Source organism: Topomyia yanbarensis, chromosome 3, assembly GCF_030247195.1.
Source record: "Topomyia yanbarensis strain Yona2022 chromosome 3, ASM3024719v1, whole genome shotgun sequence".
NCBI lineage: Eukaryota > Metazoa > Arthropoda > Insecta > Diptera > Culicidae > Topomyia > Topomyia yanbarensis.
The window spans coordinates 13,719,678-13,742,213 of record NC_080672.1 but is presented as its reverse complement, the minus strand read 5'-3'; the positions used below and the strand labels follow the sequence as shown (position 1 = coordinate 13,742,213).

The 22,536-nt window shown below is 40.4% G+C and overlaps 1 protein-coding gene across 1 annotated transcript; it reads right to left on the bottom strand.

Annotated features, from left to right (window-relative positions):
* Window positions 1-11,384: 11,384 nt before the first annotated feature.
* Window positions 11,385-13,607, bottom strand: LOC131690251 (uncharacterized). The gene is given in 3 exon segments (XM_058975850.1): window positions 11,385-12,569; window positions 12,572-12,947; window positions 13,112-13,607. Coding segments are annotated over 3 exon segments (1,362 nt in total). The 5' UTR covers window positions 13,318-13,607; the 3' UTR covers window positions 11,385-11,789.
* Between the last annotated feature and the right edge of the window lie 8,929 nt (window positions 13,608-22,536).

The following is a 22,536-nucleotide window of genomic DNA, read 5'->3' as shown; positions in this document are numbered from 1 at the left end:
CCTGGCCAGTTGTCTTCCTCCAGGGCCATCAAAACTCTCTGTAAAGGGCTATTTACACCCTCGGTGAAAATGAACGTGAACTCGATGCGAACCAAATTGTTTTTTTTCCAATATCTCACTTATTAGTGCATAGAAACAGGCCGATGGACGGAATTGATGCGGAGTGGTGAATATAAGTGGCATCGCTGTTCACGGTGAACGTGCACCTTCGAATACCAAATTGCATTCTGACAAACTGTAAACTGCCAGTTGAGCGTGAAATCGTTGTTCGCTGATGAAACTGTTCACGACGTCCTCCACCGTGAACAATGGAAGGTATTCAACACATGTTCACGTTCATTTTCACCGAGAGTCTAAATAGTGCTTAACGTGTCATCGCGAGTCGTCTCGGAATGAATATCTTCTTCTGTCAAGAATTCCACTGCATTAGCTTCAAGACAGACAATTTCCCAAGGACTTTTGAAGTCATCGAAGGGATCATCATCTCCGAAAAGTGGCAGCACTACCAAGTCGCTAGAAGGTGTTTTTGCTTTTGTCCAAACTTTTTAAAAGTTTTTGAGTGAAATACAGTGTAATTTATCGAAAAACGAAACCAACCATTCACTAGGTCGTGTCTACCATTAAGCTGTGTATTAGTTGGTGAAAATGTCGCGAGAATAGTGCAGTTTAACAAAAAAAAAACAACAGTCTCAGCCGACAGCGAAATAAAAGGAACAGGTAGCTTCTAGGGAGATAGACGGGTGTCGATAGCCAACCCACCCCACAGGAATATACCATACGGGAACTGGTTTTGAAGAAACCAGCGGAAAGTGAAGGAGGGATTGCGCTGTACCTGCAAATGTGAGAAAGAGAAAGGACTGCTCGGGCTGTTTGTTGCGTGAGAAAGAAGCTGGAGATTTTGAGGATATATATGGACAAGGTTTGGAATGGGACGAAAAATGGATAAGCAAGTATCAGTCACTCGCGCAAGTAAGAGTTGAGGAAGGAAATAGAAAAACTGGTATATTTTTCTACAGACATATTCTAATTTATATATACAAAAATAAAATAAATACACTAAATACGCGTCGATTTCTTACCTCATGTAAGAAATCGAAAGTCTTATTGTAATGTTATAATCCATTTGATACAAACATTACAGTAAGGCGGGGTTGGTTGATGGAACGATTACCTCGGAACATGTCTGGCGTTGTACACGAAATGGGTAATCGGAAAGTCAATTGAGCTAACACCTACCTAAATCCTTGAACCAAGTTATTTGCATGGATATGTTAAAATACATGCAAACATCTTTTTGCCTTTCTCATATAAAGAAAGGCTATGCAATCACTGTAAAAATCGACTTTTTAACGGAGGCCCGGAGGGCCGAGTGTCATACACCATTCGATTCAGTTCGTCGAGATCGGCAAATGTCTGTGTGTGTGTGTATGTATGTGTGTGTGTATGTATGTGTGTGTGTCATTTAAACTCACACAATTTTCTCAGAGATGGCTGAACCGATTTTCGCAAACTTAGTTTCATATGAAAGGTATAACGCTCCCATAAGCTGCTATTGAATTTTTAGTTGATCCGACTTCCGGTTCCGGAGTTACGGGTTGAAGAGTGCGGTCACCCAGCAAATTCCCATACAAACTGGTACCACCATGATGTTCAAATGATGTAAAACATATTAAAATTGATGTAACATTACTCTAGTTTGCGGGTCTGGATCACTAATGATCAATCAAAGCAGCTTTGACCACATTGGCCACCTATGACGGTTCATGACGCCCTCGGGGAACCCGCCAAGTTCCTAAGCTAATATCATACCCATTCCACAACGAATTCTCTACCGATTTTTACGAACTTAATTTCAAATGAAAGATACAGTAATGCCATTGACTGCTGCTGAATTTCATTCTGTTCTGACTCTTGCTTCCGGAGTTACAGGGGTGTTAGTAAGGATACACTGGAATTTCCCATATAAATCGGTACAATCGTAATACCTCAGAGGCTAAAAACTATTGAAATGGTCACCAAATTACTTCTAATCGCAGATCTAGATCACTGATTGCCAATCAAACATTCTTTGAATATATTGTCCACTATCGACGATTCCGGAAGTCCGGAATTCCGGGCATATTCCACAAATAAAGTCACATTGGTTCTTCGGTGATGACTAAACCGATTTTCTCAAACCAGTCTTAAATGGAAGGCAAAATATGCAGCTGAGTATTGCATCAGAGCCCCTCCGCCCCCCCCCCCCACCCTCGCCTTGCCCTTACATCTCACTCCTTCATCACTACCGTCCCCTTGGACCACCCTCACGCCCGCATTTCCTTCATCCACCCCGTATACCAAAATAAGATGAAGGATTTCTGACGCATCCTCCACTCCCACTCTACTAACCCCCCATTCCCTCCACTTTTAAACCCATTCCACCAACATTTCAAAATATAATCACATGAAGATAACATTGAACTCATGCTGATTAAGCTAATTAAATACTATTCTTTTGCCTTTCTCATATAGAAAGGTTACGCAATTGCTCCAAAAACCGACTTTCTAACCGAGGCCCGGAGGGCCGAGTCTCATATAACATTCGACTCAGTTCGCCGAGATCGCAAAATATCTGTGTGTATGTATGTGTGTATGTATATATGTATGTATGTATGTATGTATGTATGTATGTGTGTGTATGTGTGTGTATGTGACCAAAAATGTCACTCACTTTTCTCAGAGATGGATGAACCGATTTTTACAAACTTAGTCCCAAATGAAAGGTGCAACGTTCCCATAGGCTGCTATTGAATTTCTAATGGATCCGACTTCCAGTTCCGGAATTACAGGGTGATGAGTACGATCACGCAGAAAATGTCGATTTTAAGAAATTCTGCAATGAATGTATAATGGTGAAAATTTTTCCAAAATGTGACCACAACTGCTTCGATTTGTAGTACTAGGTCATTAACATCCATTCAAAGTCTCTTTGGTCACATTGGCCACCATCATCGGTTCCGGAAGCCCCGGCGGAAGTATCTAAATTCAGAATAACAGTCACATCGGTTTCTCGGAGATGGCTAGACCGATTCGGCTAAACTTGGTCTCAAATGAAAGGTATTGCGTCCCCGTAAATGGCTATTTATTTTCATCCCGATCCGACTTCCCGTTCCGGAGTTACAGGCCTGGGCGTGCGACCACATAGCAAATTGTGATTCAAACCAATACTCCGATGAAAGCAAAAAAGGTAAAATTTTCGCTAAAATGTCTCTCAAACAACTTAAATTTGCTGTTCTAGGTCACCGACGGTCAACCAAACTTTCGTTGACTACATTGACCACCATAGATGGTTCCGGAAGTGCCCGGGAAAAGCGGCCACCTTTCAAAATTTACGAACTCACATCAGTTTCCCGGAAATGGTTTGGCCGATTTTCACAAACTTAGTCCCAAATGATAGCTATAATATCCCCACAGATGTCTATAAAATTTCGTACGGATCGCTTATATGGGTCCGGAAATATAGACTAAATCGTCCGGTCACATATGAAATTCCCATATAAGCCGGAACTCAATTTTTTTTCAAAGGGGGGACCCCATGAAATTTCAGAAATCGAATTCGTATTTTTGATGCCAAACATCTTAAAAATGCATGAAACGTCGAGATTTTATGTTATCTCGAAAAATTTTTTTTTATAAAGATCGACTTTTTGGGACTTTGCCGATTTCGCACCTTTTTTTCAGTTCAATATTACCATGGCTGTTTTTTCTTTTTCAAAATTTTAGAACTCGAATAATGATTTATTTTCCTGTATATAGTTGTCATGTGATGTATAATAATAAAATGTAATATATGCATTTAAAAGTTTTTAAACAACGCACACATTCTCGTGATTCATGATTGAGAAAGGCACAATTGCACCGCTAGGTGGATTAAAATAGGTTTTTCTGTATATCACTACCAGCTAGTGGGAGTTAGGATGGTTAACACACACACATCGAAGGGAGCATCATCTCCTTCATAAAGTCTGGAAGACGGATCTGCAATGTTTTCACGACCTTTGATATATTCTATATTGTAGTTATACGGACTGAGACCACAGAGAACAGACGTCCATCTTCAGCATTCAACTTGTGTAAAATTTCTAACGGTTTCGAAAGTAGTTGGGATATCCAAACCAGGTGCGCTACTGACGTCATGTTTTTTTGTGGCTGAGTTCGATAGAAATGACAGCGGTTATTCCTCTACCCAGTCAAACTAGTCAGAAACCGGTTCGGACTTCCAGCATGAATTCCAACTCAAATGCATCAACCGATAGAGTCGGAATCGGTTGTTTTCTTTGAGCAAGATTCCATACTGAATCCATTCAGGATTTCGAACCGGTTCCGGAACGGATTTGACGGATAGTTGGGATAGGTTGGTGTGGCGGCGCTAGTGTTTATCGTATATTAATTCAAATGTTTACACACGTTTTTTAAATTTTTTTGTTCGATCATGGATGTCTGTTCTCTCTTCTGAGACGAAGAGCCCATCCATCGGCTCTAGTTACAGCGCACTTCGAATCTTCGCGAGTTCTATTCAGTATAAAAGTAACTCCTCTTGCATCAGTTTTTAACGTGAAATGCCTTCCGATGAGTTAGAAGGAGAAATACTCTACCGCCCAAACTGCGCCCAGCGCCTCTCTTTGGTTAGGTGGATATTTTTTCTCAGTAGAAGTTAGACCCTTAGAAGAAAAGCTTATAACCCTTGAGACTCCTTGCCCATTTTCTTGTACTAGGACCGCTCCCAGTGCAATCGGCGAAGTATCCGTAAACAAAGTTGTCTTATCCGAATTCGGCCAGAGATGCAGTACAACGTGATATGCACGCCTTGATCTGATCAAAAGCCTTCATTTGAGCATCACCCCAGCGCCATAACTTTCCAGATACTGCGTTTCAAAGCGGTCCAGGGATATTTGTATAATCCTTAATGTATGGACTGACAAAGGTAGCCAAACCGAGGAAACTGCGAAGCTCTGAAGGTGTCTTAGGATATCGGAACTTCTTAATGTGTTTTACTTTGGACTCTTCAATGTGGAAATCCTGAGCGTCCAGGTCATGGCTCAGAAAAGTGATTCGTTCTTGATCAAGTTGACACTTTGATGGATTCAAGGTTAGATTATTGTTCCTGGGGATATGCATGACTTGGGCAACGGTGGATCGCAACTTCTCCAGGGTATCCGCGAAAACAAGAATGTCATCCATATATACGATTACGTTAGGTATACTTTCCAAAATACGGCACATCTCGCGCTGAAATATTTCCGCCGCGCAATTAACCCCAAATATTAGTCGAGTAAACCGGAACATTCCATTCTCGGCTAAAAATGTTGTCAATTCTCTGGTTTTCTTGCTTAACTCTAGGTGGTAATATGCTTTGGTCAAATCAAGCTTTGAAAAAAAAATTTGCGCCGTGTAGCTTGATTGTCATCTCTTGTATAAGTGAAAATCTGTAATACTCCCGTTTTATCGCTTTGTTGGGGGCCCTCATGTTGACAACCAGACGGAAGTCATTTTGTCCCCTAGGGACGGTGGACATCCCACTAATCCATCTGGGGGCCTCACGAACCCTCTCGATAATATCCTGGAGCTCCATTTCTTTAAGACGTTTTCGGGCGGCCTCCCGGAACATTGCAGGAACGTTATAGTAACCATTCCTTGAAGGTGTCACGGTTTGATCAATGTTGAATTTGACCTTTACTCCAGGAATTTTAGGAAAAGGAGGTTCAATGACATTATAAGCGCTGTTGGAGAGACCCACTCGAAGTAAATTCATCTTGCTAGCAGTCGATCTTCCCAGAATCGAACGCCGACCATTGGGAACGACCATAAACTCGGCTCTAACTGGAAATGTTGAACCGCACAATACGACCTCCGATTCAAATGAACATAGAACACTCATTGGTTCTTCCGTCGCGTATGCTGTTAATGCTAATAACTAGGTAAGAATTCCATCCGATCACCCCTCGAAGTATAATTACATTTGTCGACTGTCAAACAATGCGCCAAAACTGTGTTTGCATTAGCAGAGAAACTGCGGGAATAAAATCATTCTCAAATGGACTTTCAACTGATTAACATCGTATTTCATTTCGCTCTATCTAGTCGGTTAAGTCTCTCGATCGATTTGTTAATTCGCGTCGCTCTTTAAATGCACTCAGTCCCGTGTATTTAATTGGTTTTACATTCACCGAACATTTCATTAACTCGGCCTCGAAAATCATCCAATCCGCCCCACCAATAATATTTACGTCTGAACCCCAATTAAAAACTTTATGGGACTTGAGGAGCCAACGCTGTTCTCAACTAGTACATCTTCCATGGTCAATGATTGAATTGATAAGCTCAGTGATTAAAATAGAACAACGAATTCAAGTTTATTAAACAGTCACATCAGGGTAAAATGTGCACAACAAAACGATATCATAACTGGTCTCCTGAGAAATTCTCTACCTTGCGGGCCTGAACTGTTCTTTTAACGCGACATGTTGACGCAAAATGCCCCGTAGAACCGCATTCGAAGCACTCTGCTTTAAGTGCCGGACACTCCTGAGGATCCTCGTGACTCCACCGGCTACAACGTGAGCATTTGTTTCGCTTGCCTCGCCCAAATCTTCTCTGCTTCTGGCCTCTATAAACGCCTGTACCGCGAGGTGTACGATTGTCAGAAGCTCTGTAGCTGCCACCTTGGTTTTCGCGGTTCAGGTCCAACCTGTTTGTGAATGTTCTTTTGCCTTTCCCTCGCTGTGGATTGATGTCATGGTCGACTGCCAGGACAGTTTCAGCGCTAGACGGTACAGGCATAGGTTCGTACGCTTCGCCACAAGTTGCCGCCTGAACAATGAAGTTGGTATCGTAGTTGTTGCGGCTAGTTTTGGAAGGAAACACCGTTTTGATAGTCCTGCTATACAGTGGTGCAGCGACTTCAAAGCTGCAATATTTTTATTAATTTACAAATTCATATTAAGGGTTTATTTGGTAAATTACATTTCAGTGTTTTTTCGGTTCCCTCAACTAGTTTCGCCAACAATTCCGAGGACTACGGCATTTTTCTATGCCGTCTTTGTTTCGTCCTATATCACTTCTTGCACTCGATAATCAACTATCCCATTTTGACAGATGCGCGAGGGAATGAGCGTTAGTTTCACTGCCATATAATTGCGCATAAAGGGCGTCGCAACAGTAGTTGTACAGTTGCTATTTCCCGATCTCGCAAACCTTTAATAAATTGTGATCGAACGATACGCTCTTCGTCTCCCCGTCCGTAGTCACATAACCTAGCACGGTCTACAAGTCGAGCGTAGAAAGTCACGGCTGACTCTCCGACTTCTTGTCGCATTGCCAAAAAGGACTCGTGTTCCGTCGTGATGTCAGTCATAGAACGTAAATGTGAATTTACGTTTTTGATAAACACATTTTGTAGCAGTCAGGACCTTCCAGATTTGGACGTAATCTCGCCGCTCTTATGATACCCTGCAAGTCTTCTTCTACTGCTAGGAACAGAACTTTTGCCAGTCTATCCGACTCCTTAATTTTCTGCAGGGATGCCGCGATCTCAAAGTTCTCCAAGTACTTTTTCCATTCCTCCCCTAGCGGCCAATTTCTTCACTTGGATGAAAATCGGTTTTCGTTGAAAACCAGTTTTCGGCTAATTAGTCTCCAGCAACCCGAAAACTGGTTTTCTACGAAAACCGGTTTTCATCCAGTGAAGAAATTGGCCGTAAGCGGTTTGAAGGTACATCTTTCGGGAACGGGCGAATCTGATCGAATTTGATTGTAACGCCTCCGGTAGCGGACTGAAAATTTTCACTTTCGATGTGATCGTCGCCGGTGTAATCCCAGTTTGGATCATTTGCTTGCGACTTCTTACTTTCCCTCTCTTTCTCGATCAAAATTTGGGCCATATCAACTGCCTTTTCGAGTACCTCGAGACGATGACCGGTTTACCATGCTGGCGGTTGATCGTCGCTTGCCTCTTGGGCATCTGGCCCAATCGATTAATGTGCTTGCCCAACCAACTGGGTGCCTTCATCAACTGACCCGTTATCAGATCAACGAATTAAAATCGCGTATCTTCGCGCGCTTAGGCGCCTATCGCCTGGGAACTTCTTTCACTTCGATCCCAATAATTTTTTTAATAACCTCCAATCCTTCAATAATTTGTTGCCGCTGTCGTTAATTAATGATTGTTTATAGGTATCCGCGGTAAATAATTGTTCTAAACAGGAGAACACGAGGTACTAGCGAGAGCCGAATGCTCACTAACACTAAACCAATTAGGAAGTACTCACGTTCGGGGATCTTCGGAAAGTAATAGAAGACAGCAAGAGTTACCTTAGGATAGAGGAGAATAGGAATACATTAACACAAAAGTTACATACGAAGGAGAAAGATAGAAAGCCATGCGACACTAATACAATATAATGTCAATCGCATGCGGAACAGGGATAGATAGTTAATAATTGTAATTTTTGCTGAAGTAATCAAGAAATTTACTATATAAACTTCAGAAGATTTAGAATCGAGGCTTGTTTCCTTTTTCAATTAACACGATCGAGGCTGGGCCCCATGTACTATGCGTACCTCTGGCTGCCAACAAACGAGATCAATTTTAAGTAGTAGATTAATTAGGCGCGAAAGAATCGGACAGTAGGGTAGTTTAGGAAGTGAGATCGTGTAAGAAAAAGTAGGGAAAATATATAGTGTTTTTGTTTTTACAATCCGTTGTGTTTTTCTTTATTTCCGCGGATCCGTTAACTAATTGTGCCACGTTGCGTAATCATTTACGCCGCATTTGGTGACAGCGGTGGGATTAGGGGCGACTGCACTGTTTCAATACCACGCAACAGCAATCACCCCAAGAACATTCACAGACACAGTTTCCTAATTTCTACTTGAGCACAGGTGAGCACCTTCAATATCTAGAAAAATTCCTAAACTTGATTGGCGTTTGCGAAAGAGCTCTTTTAATGTTATGGACAATATTCTGTAACAGGGTAGTAGTAGACTTCCCCCGCTGATACTCATGTCGCATTGCATACACTGGGTGCTCGCCTAAGCTAAAATCCTGAATGTTGTGGTCGATAAGGCGTTTCACTGATTTGAGATTAGACTGATCGATCTAAAGCTATTTACTTCGTTATGGGATTAATGCGACCTCCTTTGAGAACGATTTTTATAATCATATACTGCCACGGTACTGGAATGTATGTTTTCCAAGACTACTGTACATTTTTTTCAAGGTATGCTTGAATTGCATAAATCTTCAGGGGTAGGCGTCGGTGATGACGGCAGAGTCAGAAACACCGATGTGGAAACCAGCGTATGGGATTCGGAGTGGAACAACAGGAGAAACAGTGCACACGCGAGAACTACGTTTAACAATCGTTTAATAAGGAGAAACTAAAAGGTACAACTTGTCGCGGGAAGCGCTTGGTTTAGAATAATGATTTTGATTTATCTTCTCTCTCTTCTTCTGCGGTCGGCGCAAGGTGTGATGTAAACGAAGGTGTAGACAGTTGCTGGGGGTGTGTGTATTGGTAGACGTTGCACATTTCCACAGGTGATAGCTCCTTACAGCCTGGGAAGTGTGTCTAAAAACAGTTGAGTACTTCATCGTCGTCACCATTACCTGTTCTAACTGAACGAAAGTATTTTAAATTTGAAATTTGTAACTTATTTAATCTTTTTAATTTGAGACTTCAGACATTTGTGCAAAGGATTTCCCAATAACTTCGCTTTGGGGATTGAAGGGCAATTCTTTAAGCTTAGCGCGTTGACTTAATTGTCTCCGATCCATCTCTGCATCAGCGATTCTATGCTATTGTAGATATCTTTTTGGGTCTAGTTCTGAAATCCACTCTTGAAGCACACATAACTCGAAGATTTTTGGTATGCTGATACAATGAGTGAATCTGATTTAACCACAACCGCATAAGCAATAATCGTTGAAAAAAACTCATTGAAACCCAATCGCCACGCCCTCTTCGTAGAGGTCCCAATTTCTTAGATTTGGAATTACGATATCTAGCGAGACGTTTAAATGATCAAAGATGATATATTTATGATCAGATAACGACGGTTCGAACTCGTTGAGTACGAGTCAGTTTGTCAACTCATGCGTAATACTGTCGGGTTACATATAACACATCATCCCTACCGGATCATGCAAATGTTAGGCGACTTCCTACATTAAATGTAGGTGATGATTCATTTTGCGGCAAAAATGACTGTGAAAGCGCAAACATCGCTTGTTGTGAGGTCGGATATGAGACATGCGACAAAAGCACTATTCGCAAGTACGCATGCCCAAGGCATTTCACGTGGATTTGTCATGCCGTTTTCGTTGAAGGCTATACGAAGACAGGAGCTCTCCATCATTGAGATTTCTTTTATGTCTAGTCTAGTCTACACATGCACAGCCAATACATGTAGGGATCCTGGAAAATTGCAGACATTTGTCCACAATTTTTCTTGTCATTATTAATGTTTGTGGCACATATTGAATGTGACACAAGCATTAAAGCGGCCAGGCCAACTGTGCAGCGTACAAAATAAAGATGATTCAAAATTATACGGCAATCAAATTATAATTTAATCAACGGATTATTTTGAACCTTGAATAAGGAAGAAACGTGGACAACCGTACAGAACCGTTTCAATTTGATGGGGGTTTGATAAATCGTTGGGAGTGACTTTGCTAAGAGGGTTAATGTCATTTCTTTTGGTCCTAGTTTGTGACAGACATCATTGAGATTTCTTTTATGTACAGAGAAAGACAATAGATTATCACCAACCTTCTAGCGGACCTCAATCGTCAGAAATATCTTTAAAATAAAAAGTGAAGAACTGTTTACAAGTTTGAAGAAAAACTGAGGTTACGAGAATTCGACAGCAATAAAACACAAACTACTCGATTGATCTTCAAGAAATTGCACCTGCTTTTTGACGAATAAAATCCGTTTAGCGAAAGGCACTAGTCTATGAGCGGCTTGCAAGCGCGTCTGTTCCAGGGCTGATGACTGAAGGAAAAATACGCTGTATACAGGTATCAGAATGGCACGTTACCCGTATGTAGTCGGGGATTTGCCCTGTATCCAAGATCATAGCGCTGGGCTGGGGACTTATTCTCACAGTCTCGTCACTTAGTGACTAGAAGAAAATTTCCCTCTAGTCACTAGGCGACGTGACTGTGAGAATAGGGCCCCTGAATTCCAGGATAGAGAAAAGTTTAGGGGGTTTGTACTGTCACTAAGTTAGTGAACATTCGAACCGTTATTCAATGTTCCTTCCGACACTCTTCATGTGAAACAGCGTAAACCAATTCACACAATATTGGTAGAAATGTCATCGAATACAATAGCTGCATAAATGGTGTGGGTATTTTTTCTTTATATTTTGACCTCAAGTAAACCCTTTCACTGAGTTAATAAGTTTTAGAAAAATTCAAAAATTATCAATGTTTTCAAATTTTCTTTAAAAGGGGAGTTTACAGGTTTTACTCAAAATTTGTGCATACAAACTATTTAAAAAACAGAAATTAACTTAGAACTCACAGCACCGCAGTGATGTTCAAATCTATCGCTAGAGAGAATCTTCTCGTTGTGTCTCTGTTCGTAAAGTAGTCGATAAATAGATACAAAACGAATATTTACAGCAGTCTAACCTAAACCTAACAGTAGGACAGGACTTATCGAGTAACAAACTAAGGATCCCTAACAACTAATAACAACTTTGTACATCACGTTCTAGTAGGATGGAGGTTGGAATCAACCCTAGTTCAGAATGGGAAACAAATCCAGGTTCCAAAACTCATCCAATGTGTTGAGACCGTAATCGGGACAGCTGATGGGCGATCCCAGCGATTCATAGCCGCCGTCCGAGATAAATGAACCCGGCGTTAGGGGACTTTTGAATGCCACCTCGTCTTCCAGTAACACCGGCTTCAGCTCGCTCGAAGCCGACATAGAATAGTCGGAGCAGGTACTCGGGATGGGTGATAAAAGATCCCGCATCGGTTCTAGTTTCGGTTTGAATTCCTGTTCATCCACGATGTCATCTTCCGCTTCTTCGCAGATGATTTCCTCTTCCAGCGGTAATTCGTCATCGTTCAGGATAATTGTGATGCAATTAGTTACGTTGTCGTATGTTCCGTAGACCGCCGTCGTTTGCTGGTCCAGACCAGACTGCTGACTGTCTTGTATCGTGACTTTCTCCTTGTGAAAGGGTGACTTGGAATAGTTGTGGGTGGTCAAAATTAGGCTACTTCCTTGATTAGTTTCTTGGCTGGATTCCAACTGTTCTGATGTGGTCCCCACCACTGGTCCAAGCACTCCGCTGCCGGTGCCTGCATTTTCGGCATCTGTCTGGCAGCTTCCTCGATCAGTGACTTCCAGCTCGCTTGTGACGTTGGCCAGCAGGCTTTCGGCGAGCTCTTCGAGTTTGGACACATCGAATTCTTCGAGCATGTCCTGTAGAGCAGGCAGAGAGCAATGATCCTCCAGAGTGAGGCTACCTTCTGGTTGTCGGCTGGCTTCCGCTGGTTCTGTCGCACTGTCGTTTGTGTTTCCATTTTTAAAGATCCCTGCTGCAGAGGGAAGGGGGCGGATGCTGCTGATCCAGTTAGGGTGGAAACACAACCAACACTGTGTAAGGCTGCGGTAAGGTCCGGTTCCGACTTGATGGTGAGGGGTTCGATCACTGTCTGTTGTTGCTTTTTATGCTCGTCGAATTGCCGCTGCAGATCTTCGAAGCGACTTTCGAGATCGAGATACTTGCTGTAGATGGCGTCCTTTTCCAGCTGCAGGTTTTCACATTTGTGCTGCAGTTCACTGATCTGATTCGTTTGCTCCTGAATAGTCACCTCCATGTCTTCCATTTTAGCTTTTTTGCGGTCGCGGGAAGTTTGCGCTGCGACACGATTCTTCAACTTCCTGAAAAAGAGAAAAAAAAAAGGTAATAAGTACGTTAAAGAGTAACTGCGCGAGTTCCCACATTTATTGATGGCGCTAATGTGCCACGTCATCGAATATTTTATTAAGTGACCAGACTGAATTGTTATGGTGACCAGTCGTATCAAACAGAACGAAATACTCACTTCCGCTGTAGTTTCTCCTCCCATGTGAGATGGTCCAGGCGGCGCTTCTTGCCGCGCACCAGGTACTCATCCAATGATGAGGTCGATTCCTCAGCGTCGGACCCAGCCATTGAAGGTGACGGCAAGATTTCCACCTTTACTGGCGCCGGGGCCAGATTCACGGGGACGTACTTCGTGGGCACGGTTATCAATATCGGGACACTCATTTTCTAGGATATTCTGCTCCGATTCCAGAAACTTCTTTGTTGTCAAAACACAAAAATGCTATTTTCAGCTTCGTTCACTTTATAGGCTGGAATACATCGCAACTCTTCTTTGGTTTGTTACTAGTTCCACACAGGGATCCGTTCCTTCGGAGTAACTTTTTGGTAATGCACCATCGTATCAAGATTTAACGCCTCAAAGGGAATTTTCTTAGCTCGAAACGCAAAAAATCTGACGAAACTCCATGAAAGCTTGCGAACGAATGAAAAAGGGGGCCAATGGATCAGCCCATCGTCCGCGATGACGTCTCCAGTGGATGTGGTCGATGCTGATTGGACGAGCAAAAGTGGTGCCAATTTTATTTTGTTTTCAATATATAGGCGAAATTGTAGTTCCATGGGCTTTTCATTCATTTACAAGCCGTATGATTAGTTAATATTGTTTAAATTTGATGTAGAACTCTCACGATGTATTTTCATTGGACAACATATTGTCGATTATAGATGCAATAACATTGGTTATCGAAAACAACACACCATAATTAAAAGTTCATAAATATGCAAATCAGTCATCTAGTATGGTATCTTACAACACTGATGGAAAATGAAACGCCCAACGCGGCCAAACGCACACATATAAAGAGAATCATAAAGGAAAGTGGGTGGTAGGGTGATGTTTATATTTTTGACTTCTTTCTAGTTACAAATGTAAAAAGGTCGAAAGCTCAAATTAGATTTTCAATCGAAAAAAGATTTTTTGATCATTTTCAAGTCAGAAAAGTGATTCCTGCAGTGTTTAACCGTTCAGAAAGATATCTAATTATAAACAAAAATTGTGTTTTTTCTTACGAGTATTTTGGTATATCTAAAGTAAGAAAGAAATAATTAATTGCATACGAAAATACGGAAAAATAAAATTTTAATTGGAACAAGCTTCCATCCCGAATAGAAATGTATAGTAACAAAACCATGATTTTCACTGTGACATTACAGTAAGTTTTAGTGTTATGCTACAGTACAAAAACAATAAACTTTAACGTTTTTACAGTAAATTTCAATGTAAAATAAACTTTTACAGTGAAAAAGGGGGGTGGTTATGTATCTTAATATTAAAAAAATTAATTTTTCTCCATACATTTTTTTCTCGAAAACAGTAAAATTTAATGTGAATGCACTGTATCAGTTTTTTGCTGAACAGTGAAATTTATTGTTACACGAAATTTTATTGTGAATCTACTGTGAGAACTTGGCATCGAACAATGTTGAAACAGTAATAACTATAATATTTATTGTTTGCTAATGTAAATTTCTACCCGGGATATTAAATCAAATTTTAAAAGTATTAAAATCTATTGATCGAAATAATACTTCGCAGATTGTACGCTATTTAGCATAAAAGTTTTGGCATAATCACTGCACTGAAACGACTATTTTGGACGGAATATTAATTACAAAATTAAAACCTGTTTTAATCCACCAGTGGTGCGATTGTGCCGTTCTCATTTATCCAAACTATGATTCATTAGCTACCCAGGTAACCACCAAGCATTAGTGTTTGCAGTAAAGTAACTTTTAATTTGCATTTCAGATGCTTCTTGCTGTATATTAGCACTGAGAACTGACATACAAGTAAAGTTTTCAACTTGTGTAAGAAATTAAACTGTCGCTTTGAAATGATAACAGCAAGTAGCAACTTGCCACTGGTCGGCGCTTCGATCGGACAGCAATCGCTATACGGAACTTGTATGCAAACTTGGATACAATGTCGACTCACGCATGCAAACCTGTATGCGATGGTGATTTTCAACGTATTTTCATTTAAATGTTTACACAGGTTTTTCGGGAAAATTTGTTCTAGCTTATATGTCTGTTCTCTGTGATATTAGTAAATGAAATGCATGATGGCTGTAAATTGGCATATGAAAAGCCATTTAAATACTTCTTGTCAGTAATCAGCATTATCAATGCACAATAGCCGCAAATAAGGATGCTCAATGCTTCGAACTATTTTTGATTGGGGCACTCAAAATGCTCGGAAAACGCCAAATTAATGCTAGAAGTTTGTTTCTAATCAAAAAAGGTATTAATGAATCGATCAACAAAATGGGGCAATATTGTAAAAAGCGGTTCATACACACCATTCTAATGTGAGATATGTAAGAATAAAAGAAAAAAATAGGATCTATTAAACGAATTCATTTCTTTTTAAATCAGTGATGCTGGAATTTACTCTATGTACTCCGTATTCCAAGTTTCTTCAAATGGTTCAATTTCATTTCCATCTTGCTGCTCATCGTCCTCACACTCTCTATCGCCATAATTAAATTCCTGAAGATGTTGCTCACGCGCAGTCGCCTTCCGTGTACCACCAATCTCAGTAAATCGTTGCTTTGCATTTTGCAAGCATCGGTGTAAAAACGCCTTGCACTTAGTCATTGGAAACTCGGGATCAGAATAAAGAACGGGCTGATAAAACAAATCGATCACTCTCTCGAACGTACAAAACGAAATCTTCCGAACCACTTGTTCCTGATCAGCTGATTTGCGTCCTGTTCTAGTCCACGAGCAATTAAGGTTGCACAGAGAATGCGTAAAATTCGCAAAGGAAAAAAGCAGTTTTTTCCACACCGTATGTCAGACCTTCATAAAAATCAATCAGCGTATGTAGAATGTTGTTACTGTACTGCTGATTGATTTTTATGAAGATCTGACATATGGTGTAGAAAAAACTGCTTTTTTCGTTTGCGAATTTTACGCATTCTCTGTGCAACCTTAAGCAGAAATTGACGATCAAAGAAGAAATCTACGATTTAAAGACAAACGGTACCACCTCTCCCTGTATACCGTTGGCAACCGTGAAGTTGGCCAATCGATGCAACGATTGATTCCACAAATTCTTCTTTCCTACAATTTTCTTCGAATACTTCCATTTCGTAAAGATCGTTCACTGGCTTCATGTTGATTTTATTGAGAGCGACAGTTTGAAGTTCGTGTTTACACTGGGAAGATCCTACGGCACCCAAAGCATCTAAATTTGCATTTGCGTGGGCCAGTAGTACCAAATATTTGTTGCTTTTTGATTCAGTTTCAGTGCAGTCTGCGCAGTTGCGTCGCAAAAAGTTTTCTTTATTTTATCATTCTCTTGCTGTAGAACCTTTAACAGCGCAGCAGCAGATTGAGCGCTTTCTGGCTGGAATCTGTTTTGTCATGATTCCAAAATAAGAGAAATATTTTTAATTTATAGCAATCATGAATATGAGTATAGCTACTTACAAGTTAAAAAGCTATTTATCACTGTTAATTCTTCAAAAAAAAACAACACTGAAACTGCAATTAGCTCGAAATGAACGAAAAACTAATTATATCGAACGAGCTGACAAAATAATCCGTGAAGAATCTGAAACCGTACGGTATCGGTCTGACGGATAGGACCAATGAAGTGTATTCTACATCCCAGTAAACGAAAAGGTGACCAGGCGGATTTAAATAGATACTGGCGAGGGAGATGAGTGGTTTATATTGGGCAAAATATTTTCGTTTCCTCATGTCATCCGTATCCCATCGAGTAAAGGCAACGCCAGTTCCTAACGCTATCAGATACAGCACATGTTCGAATCCCGTTTAAGACGTAAAAATATAACAGTAGGTATTCGGAATTCCTCAATAGGGAGTAAAAAAAAATAAAATAAAATTCACATAATAAAGTAAACATTGAAATACAATACAAATGGTACAAACGAAGTCGTAGTCAAGGGTACAGAATTAAAAAAAAAATCGTAGAAGAGTTTTTTTTTATTATTTTTGTTTCAAAGCCGTAATATAGCATTTGGAATGCAGGATATTATTGCATTTAATTGACTTTGAAAATTCCACCTAAGTGCTATATCGTTACCATTTAGGGCTACCCATATGTGTCAAATCTCAGGACATTGACGGCGTCAAATTGTAGGGCCAAGCAGTAAGGCAGCCGTATATTTCGCCAAAAGCGGTTTTTAAATAGCATTAAGGGTGATTTAAATGCTGAATAGCATTACAAAGGCTGCAGTGACGGAACATATACATCTGATAACGGGCTGTTTTTCGTGCTTCTTGGTTACTTGGGTAGTTATGTTCAATATAATTATGAAAATGTCTATAGCGTTCTTATAACACTTAGAACGTATCCCACGACTACCACGAAAGTCAACGCTGATACACTTGAAACAACAATGTGTAATATTTGATTAGCTTCATTAGCATGATTCAATAAATTGTTAGCCTCTGAGATATTACAACCGAAACGATTTAGGTACTCCTGTGTGACTTTACTAACGAACCTGTTGGCAAGATTCGGATTGTTCTCACGTTTACAAAAGTTATGTGAGATTTATTAATCGAATAAATGTCAAACTGACCAAAATGTTCATAAAAAGGCGTGTTCACATTTTTATGTTGCACTCTAAATAGTTAGTGATCAGATAGATCTCAACACCCCTCCTCAAGCTAATCCCTAACGAATCCCCAAGGTCAAACAACGCGTCTTAAAGGTGACTGGAGGAAGCCCTTTGGTTAGAAGATCCGCTGGTTGGTCGCCGCTAGGTTCCACATTCCTTGATGAATTGCAACTTCACATCAGTGTGCTTCAGTTTCTTGGACGGTGCTTCAGATTCTGCTATTGCAATTGCTGATTGGTTATCTTCAAATATGACTACATGCCGCTTGTCACGAATACCCAATTCCTGAAAGAGTTTACTGATCCAAAGCGCTTCGCACCTACAGTCGGCTAAAGCACTGTATTCTGATTCTGTCGAGGAAAGTGCTATCGTTCTTTGCTTTTTCGTGCACCATGATGTAGTAGCTCCATGTATCTGGCAAACATACCCAGAAACAGAGTGGCGATCATTAAGATCAGTCGCCCAATTAGCATCTGCAAACCCGTACACTAAACCGTACTGCGATGTTCCTCTGAGATACCACAATATTCTTTTTAGGTGCGTCCAATGCTCTTGTGATGGGTTGCATTGGAATTGGCTGAAGAATGATACAGCTGCGCTCAGGTCAGGGCGTGATGTAACCATCAGGTAAGTCAGGCAAACTATCAATTCGCGATATGGTTTGTCTAGCATTTGATCCTCTTTCGGCCTCCGGAGCTGCAAGTTAACACACATAGGGGTAGACGCTAGTTTGCAAGCTTTCATGCCGAAACGAAGGAGAACTGCTTCTGTATAGTTCGGTTGGCTGAGCTTCATTATTCCCTTGCTGATATACCGCTCGATGCTAAGACCAAGAAACATGTGCGCTTCGCCTAGATCAACCATGCGAAATTCACAGTGCGGCATTCTCTTTATCATTTCTACTTGGACCAAATTGCTGGTGATAATAAGCACATCATCCACGTACAGTAGTAAATATACTAGACCAGACTTGCTACGCCACTCGTATAAACAACTATCCTCCGAACAACGGCGAAAACCAGTTCTTGCTGCAAACTCATTAAACATATCGTTTCATGTCTTCAAATACTACCCACTGCTCAATAAACGCGCACACTTTTCTCGTCATTTGCCAAAAAAATATGCCGAGGGCCAATTGCTCAAGTTGTCCAGTGTTGTACTACTTGGTAGCTTGGTCTCAACCTCTTAACTGTAAAAAAGAAAAAGTACATAAACAAGTGAGCCAGAAATGCTACAAGTATTCATACCGTGTTCATCCCATTTTGTGTGTCCAACAGGATAAAATATTTTTCAAATCGCTTCGTGACAGAATGGTGTACGGATTTTTTTTTGTCGGAGTTGTCAGCTTATTAATACTCGTGCTGTCCGACTTCGCTGCCGCTCGATTGGACTTAAACTATGGATAGCTCCTATGTTTGAGTAGGCCGGGCAAGAGTGGATCACAGGTTTACTTGCGTTTTCGATGACGAGTATGCGGCTACCTCGTTCGGCGGATCCTCAGCGGCTTTGTGCCTTTTCGGATATTTGGATTAGGGTATGCGGCCAAGCTGCATCACACCACCTTAGCCCAAAACCTCACTTTCGACAGCACAATATCACTGTAAGTTAGGTTAGTTGGTACAACTTATTTGTAATGTTCATGAATAAACTATAAAAATGTAGCATATTCACTAAAAACATGTTTTCCACTTACAGGTTTTCCGTGGACCTAAAGTAAACAATTAATTTGTCATGTCAAGGTTATGATTATGTTTTAGAATATTTTAATGATCCTAAATGTTCCCATCTGGCATTGGGACCTACTTTGCTTACCGATGTCGATTACGGTGCCAATTTGAGCGGATTAAATATCCTTTTCACCTGTCGTACTGCTCCAAATCTATCCACGTTAAGAAATTCATTAGTTTGATAACTGCTTGAAGTTTACTGTAAGTTCAGAATATTGAAATGCAATAAATTCATTCAATATAAAATTTTGATTAAATATATAAATATATATTCACTGAAATCAGCTTAGTACTGTATTCCAGATTTCTCTGGAATGTCCAGAGCATTTTTTGAAGTAGTCACCGGAAGAATTAATCCATTTATCGGTGATTCGGTTACATTAGCTTGTCAAGACTTCGGAGAATGTGGTGATGGACACTAGAAATGTTGCTTTCTGCCAAGATGTTCATTGAGTTGGTCCTACGGGATAGCTCTCCAGTATTTCAAGGTCAATGGTGGAGGGCCAGTTCAAAATGCTATTACTCAATAGACCGGTATCTTATGATGGAAACGTTCAGTGTGATCCACAAAAATCGATACTTTGCTAGCGAAGTGGTAGAGATCGGACAATATAACATGATGACCACTTGAAAAAAAACCGCGCAGGTTGTGGTAGATCGGTAGAAGGCAGGATGCGTTTTTAAGTTATGAACAAACTTTCATCACCACAACTGAACCAAATTTTTCAACGAGAGTGATTCCTCACTAATCACGTAAACAAATCGACAAAAAAATAAAAACAGAAGCACACTTTGATCAGCTAGCGATGCCAGTTTCGTTTTTTTATGACTTTTGCTTGTCTCGACAAATTGAGTAGTTTATTTCGCCTCCTTGATGAGCCAAGAAATGATAACCATTTTGTATGGGACCTTGGCGTATTTAATTTGTATTTGATTATTCTTTTATGATTTTAATTAAAAAAACCAAATTAAATTAAACCAGCAAACTGACAGTTGTCCTACTAAATGACGTATCTGCAAATATTTCGTTCGCCTCATTGTTAACCGGGACAGAACCCCACACAGCATGATCTGGTACTTTGTCAATCCGCTAGCAGCCTGCCATCCCAAGTTTCATCTGCAAACTATGGTAGATCTGATAAGGCAACCTATAGAGTCGTGCAAGTCGCATGGGTTTGGATGTGTTATTGTCCTAAAAGGAAAGAAACTAAAAAATGTTTTTTCAATAGTTTCGGGCCAAAAAATTTAAAAAGACCTGAGATATTAACTCACGGTACTAATCTGCATCAGAATATGCCTTAACCCGCACACCCCTAAAGATCCCTATTTAGCTGATTTTTAAAAATGCATCACAAGTGATCTGCCCCTAGGTTTCAGGTTACTGGATCTGTCCCTGCACATATTTCCCAAAGATTTTGCTCAAGTGGAAAAAGCAAGCAGAGTCGTTTTCGTCCAGAAACTCGAATTTGCAGGCGTTGATGGCAGACTTCTCGAAAACAGTCAATATTACAGTTAGTGGCAAATCAGTATTGATTATTTCGGCATTCTCAATGACTCTAGCTAAAATAGTCCGCTACGAATTCTCGCTTTTTGATGGGATGTATAGAAAAATATGCTGGTGAGAAGGAGCAGATGAACCGCGGATGGAAAACATTTGACGGAAAAGACCAGGAACGCTATCAAAGATCCCGTCCATTACCCAATATTTGGAGGTCGATAATCTTTGCAAATCGTCGTGTGCCCCAAATATCAACGTTGTTTCGCTATCCAAGGACATCTGCAAAAAGACATTTGTCTCCACACACAGTACGCTGCAATTGGTCAGGAATACCAATGGCTTCCAACATATCAAGTTCATCTGAAAAAAATCATAATCATAGACCGAACACATTCTACAATTTTTCGTTGTGTCGAATGTAGCTGTGCCTTCCCGTGCTTAGGCCAAATGACCCTTATGCCAAATGTATATTACGCCAAACGACCGTTATGCTAAATGGCCATTATGAAGATTGACTTTATGCCAAATAACTTTTGTGGCAAACGGGTTTATGTCAAATGGCTTTATACCAAATGGCCTGACACCACGCTTAACGTCCGTTGCTATACGCGTTGTACGCAAAAACCGATTATTCGTAGAACAAAAAATGGTGTGCAATCAATAGGGATCTTTAATTTGGAAAAATTGTGTCAGTTTTTCATATGTATTGATAGCGGGTGTCCTTTCGAGTACACTCATATCATTCTTAAACCTTAATTATTCTTTTCTGATTTTTAAATTAAAAAAAAAAACAAATTTAATTCAACCAACAAACTGACAGTTGTCCTACTAAATGACGTGTCTGCAAATATCTCGTTCGCCTCATTGTTAACCGGGACAGCATGATTTGGTACTTTTGCAATCCGCTAGCAGCCTGCCATCCTAAGTTTCATCTACAAACTATGGTAGATCTGATAAGGCAACCTATAGAGTCGTGCAAGTCGCATGGGTTTGGATGTATTGTTGTCCTAAAACGAAACATACTAAAAAATGTTTTTTTGGATAGTTTCGGACCTAAAAATTGAAAAAAGACTGAGATATTAACTAACGGTACTAATCTGCATCAGAATATTCCTTAACCCGCATATCCCTAAAGATCCCTATTATGTTTACTAAATTTGAACGATACGGCAACATAGCATGAACTAATTCAATATATTGAAATATGAATAGAGTTTTAAATACCTTCTCCATGTTGAATAGAGTTTTAAATCCTTATAGGGATCTTTAGGGGTATCCGGGTTATGGCATTTTATGATGCAGAATATTACTGTGTTTTAATATCTCAATCTTGATCTCAATCCTTTTCTTCATTTCTAAGCCCGAAACTATTGAAAAAACCATTTTTTAGTTTGTTTTCTTTCAGGACAATAAGTCCAAAGTCATGAGGCTAGTACGATTTTATAAATTGCCTCATTAGATCAACTATAGTTGGCAGATGAAACTGGGGATCGCAAGCTGCTAGCGGATTGTAAAAGTACCAGATTATGCTGTATGGGGTGCTGTCCTAGTTACCAATAAGGCG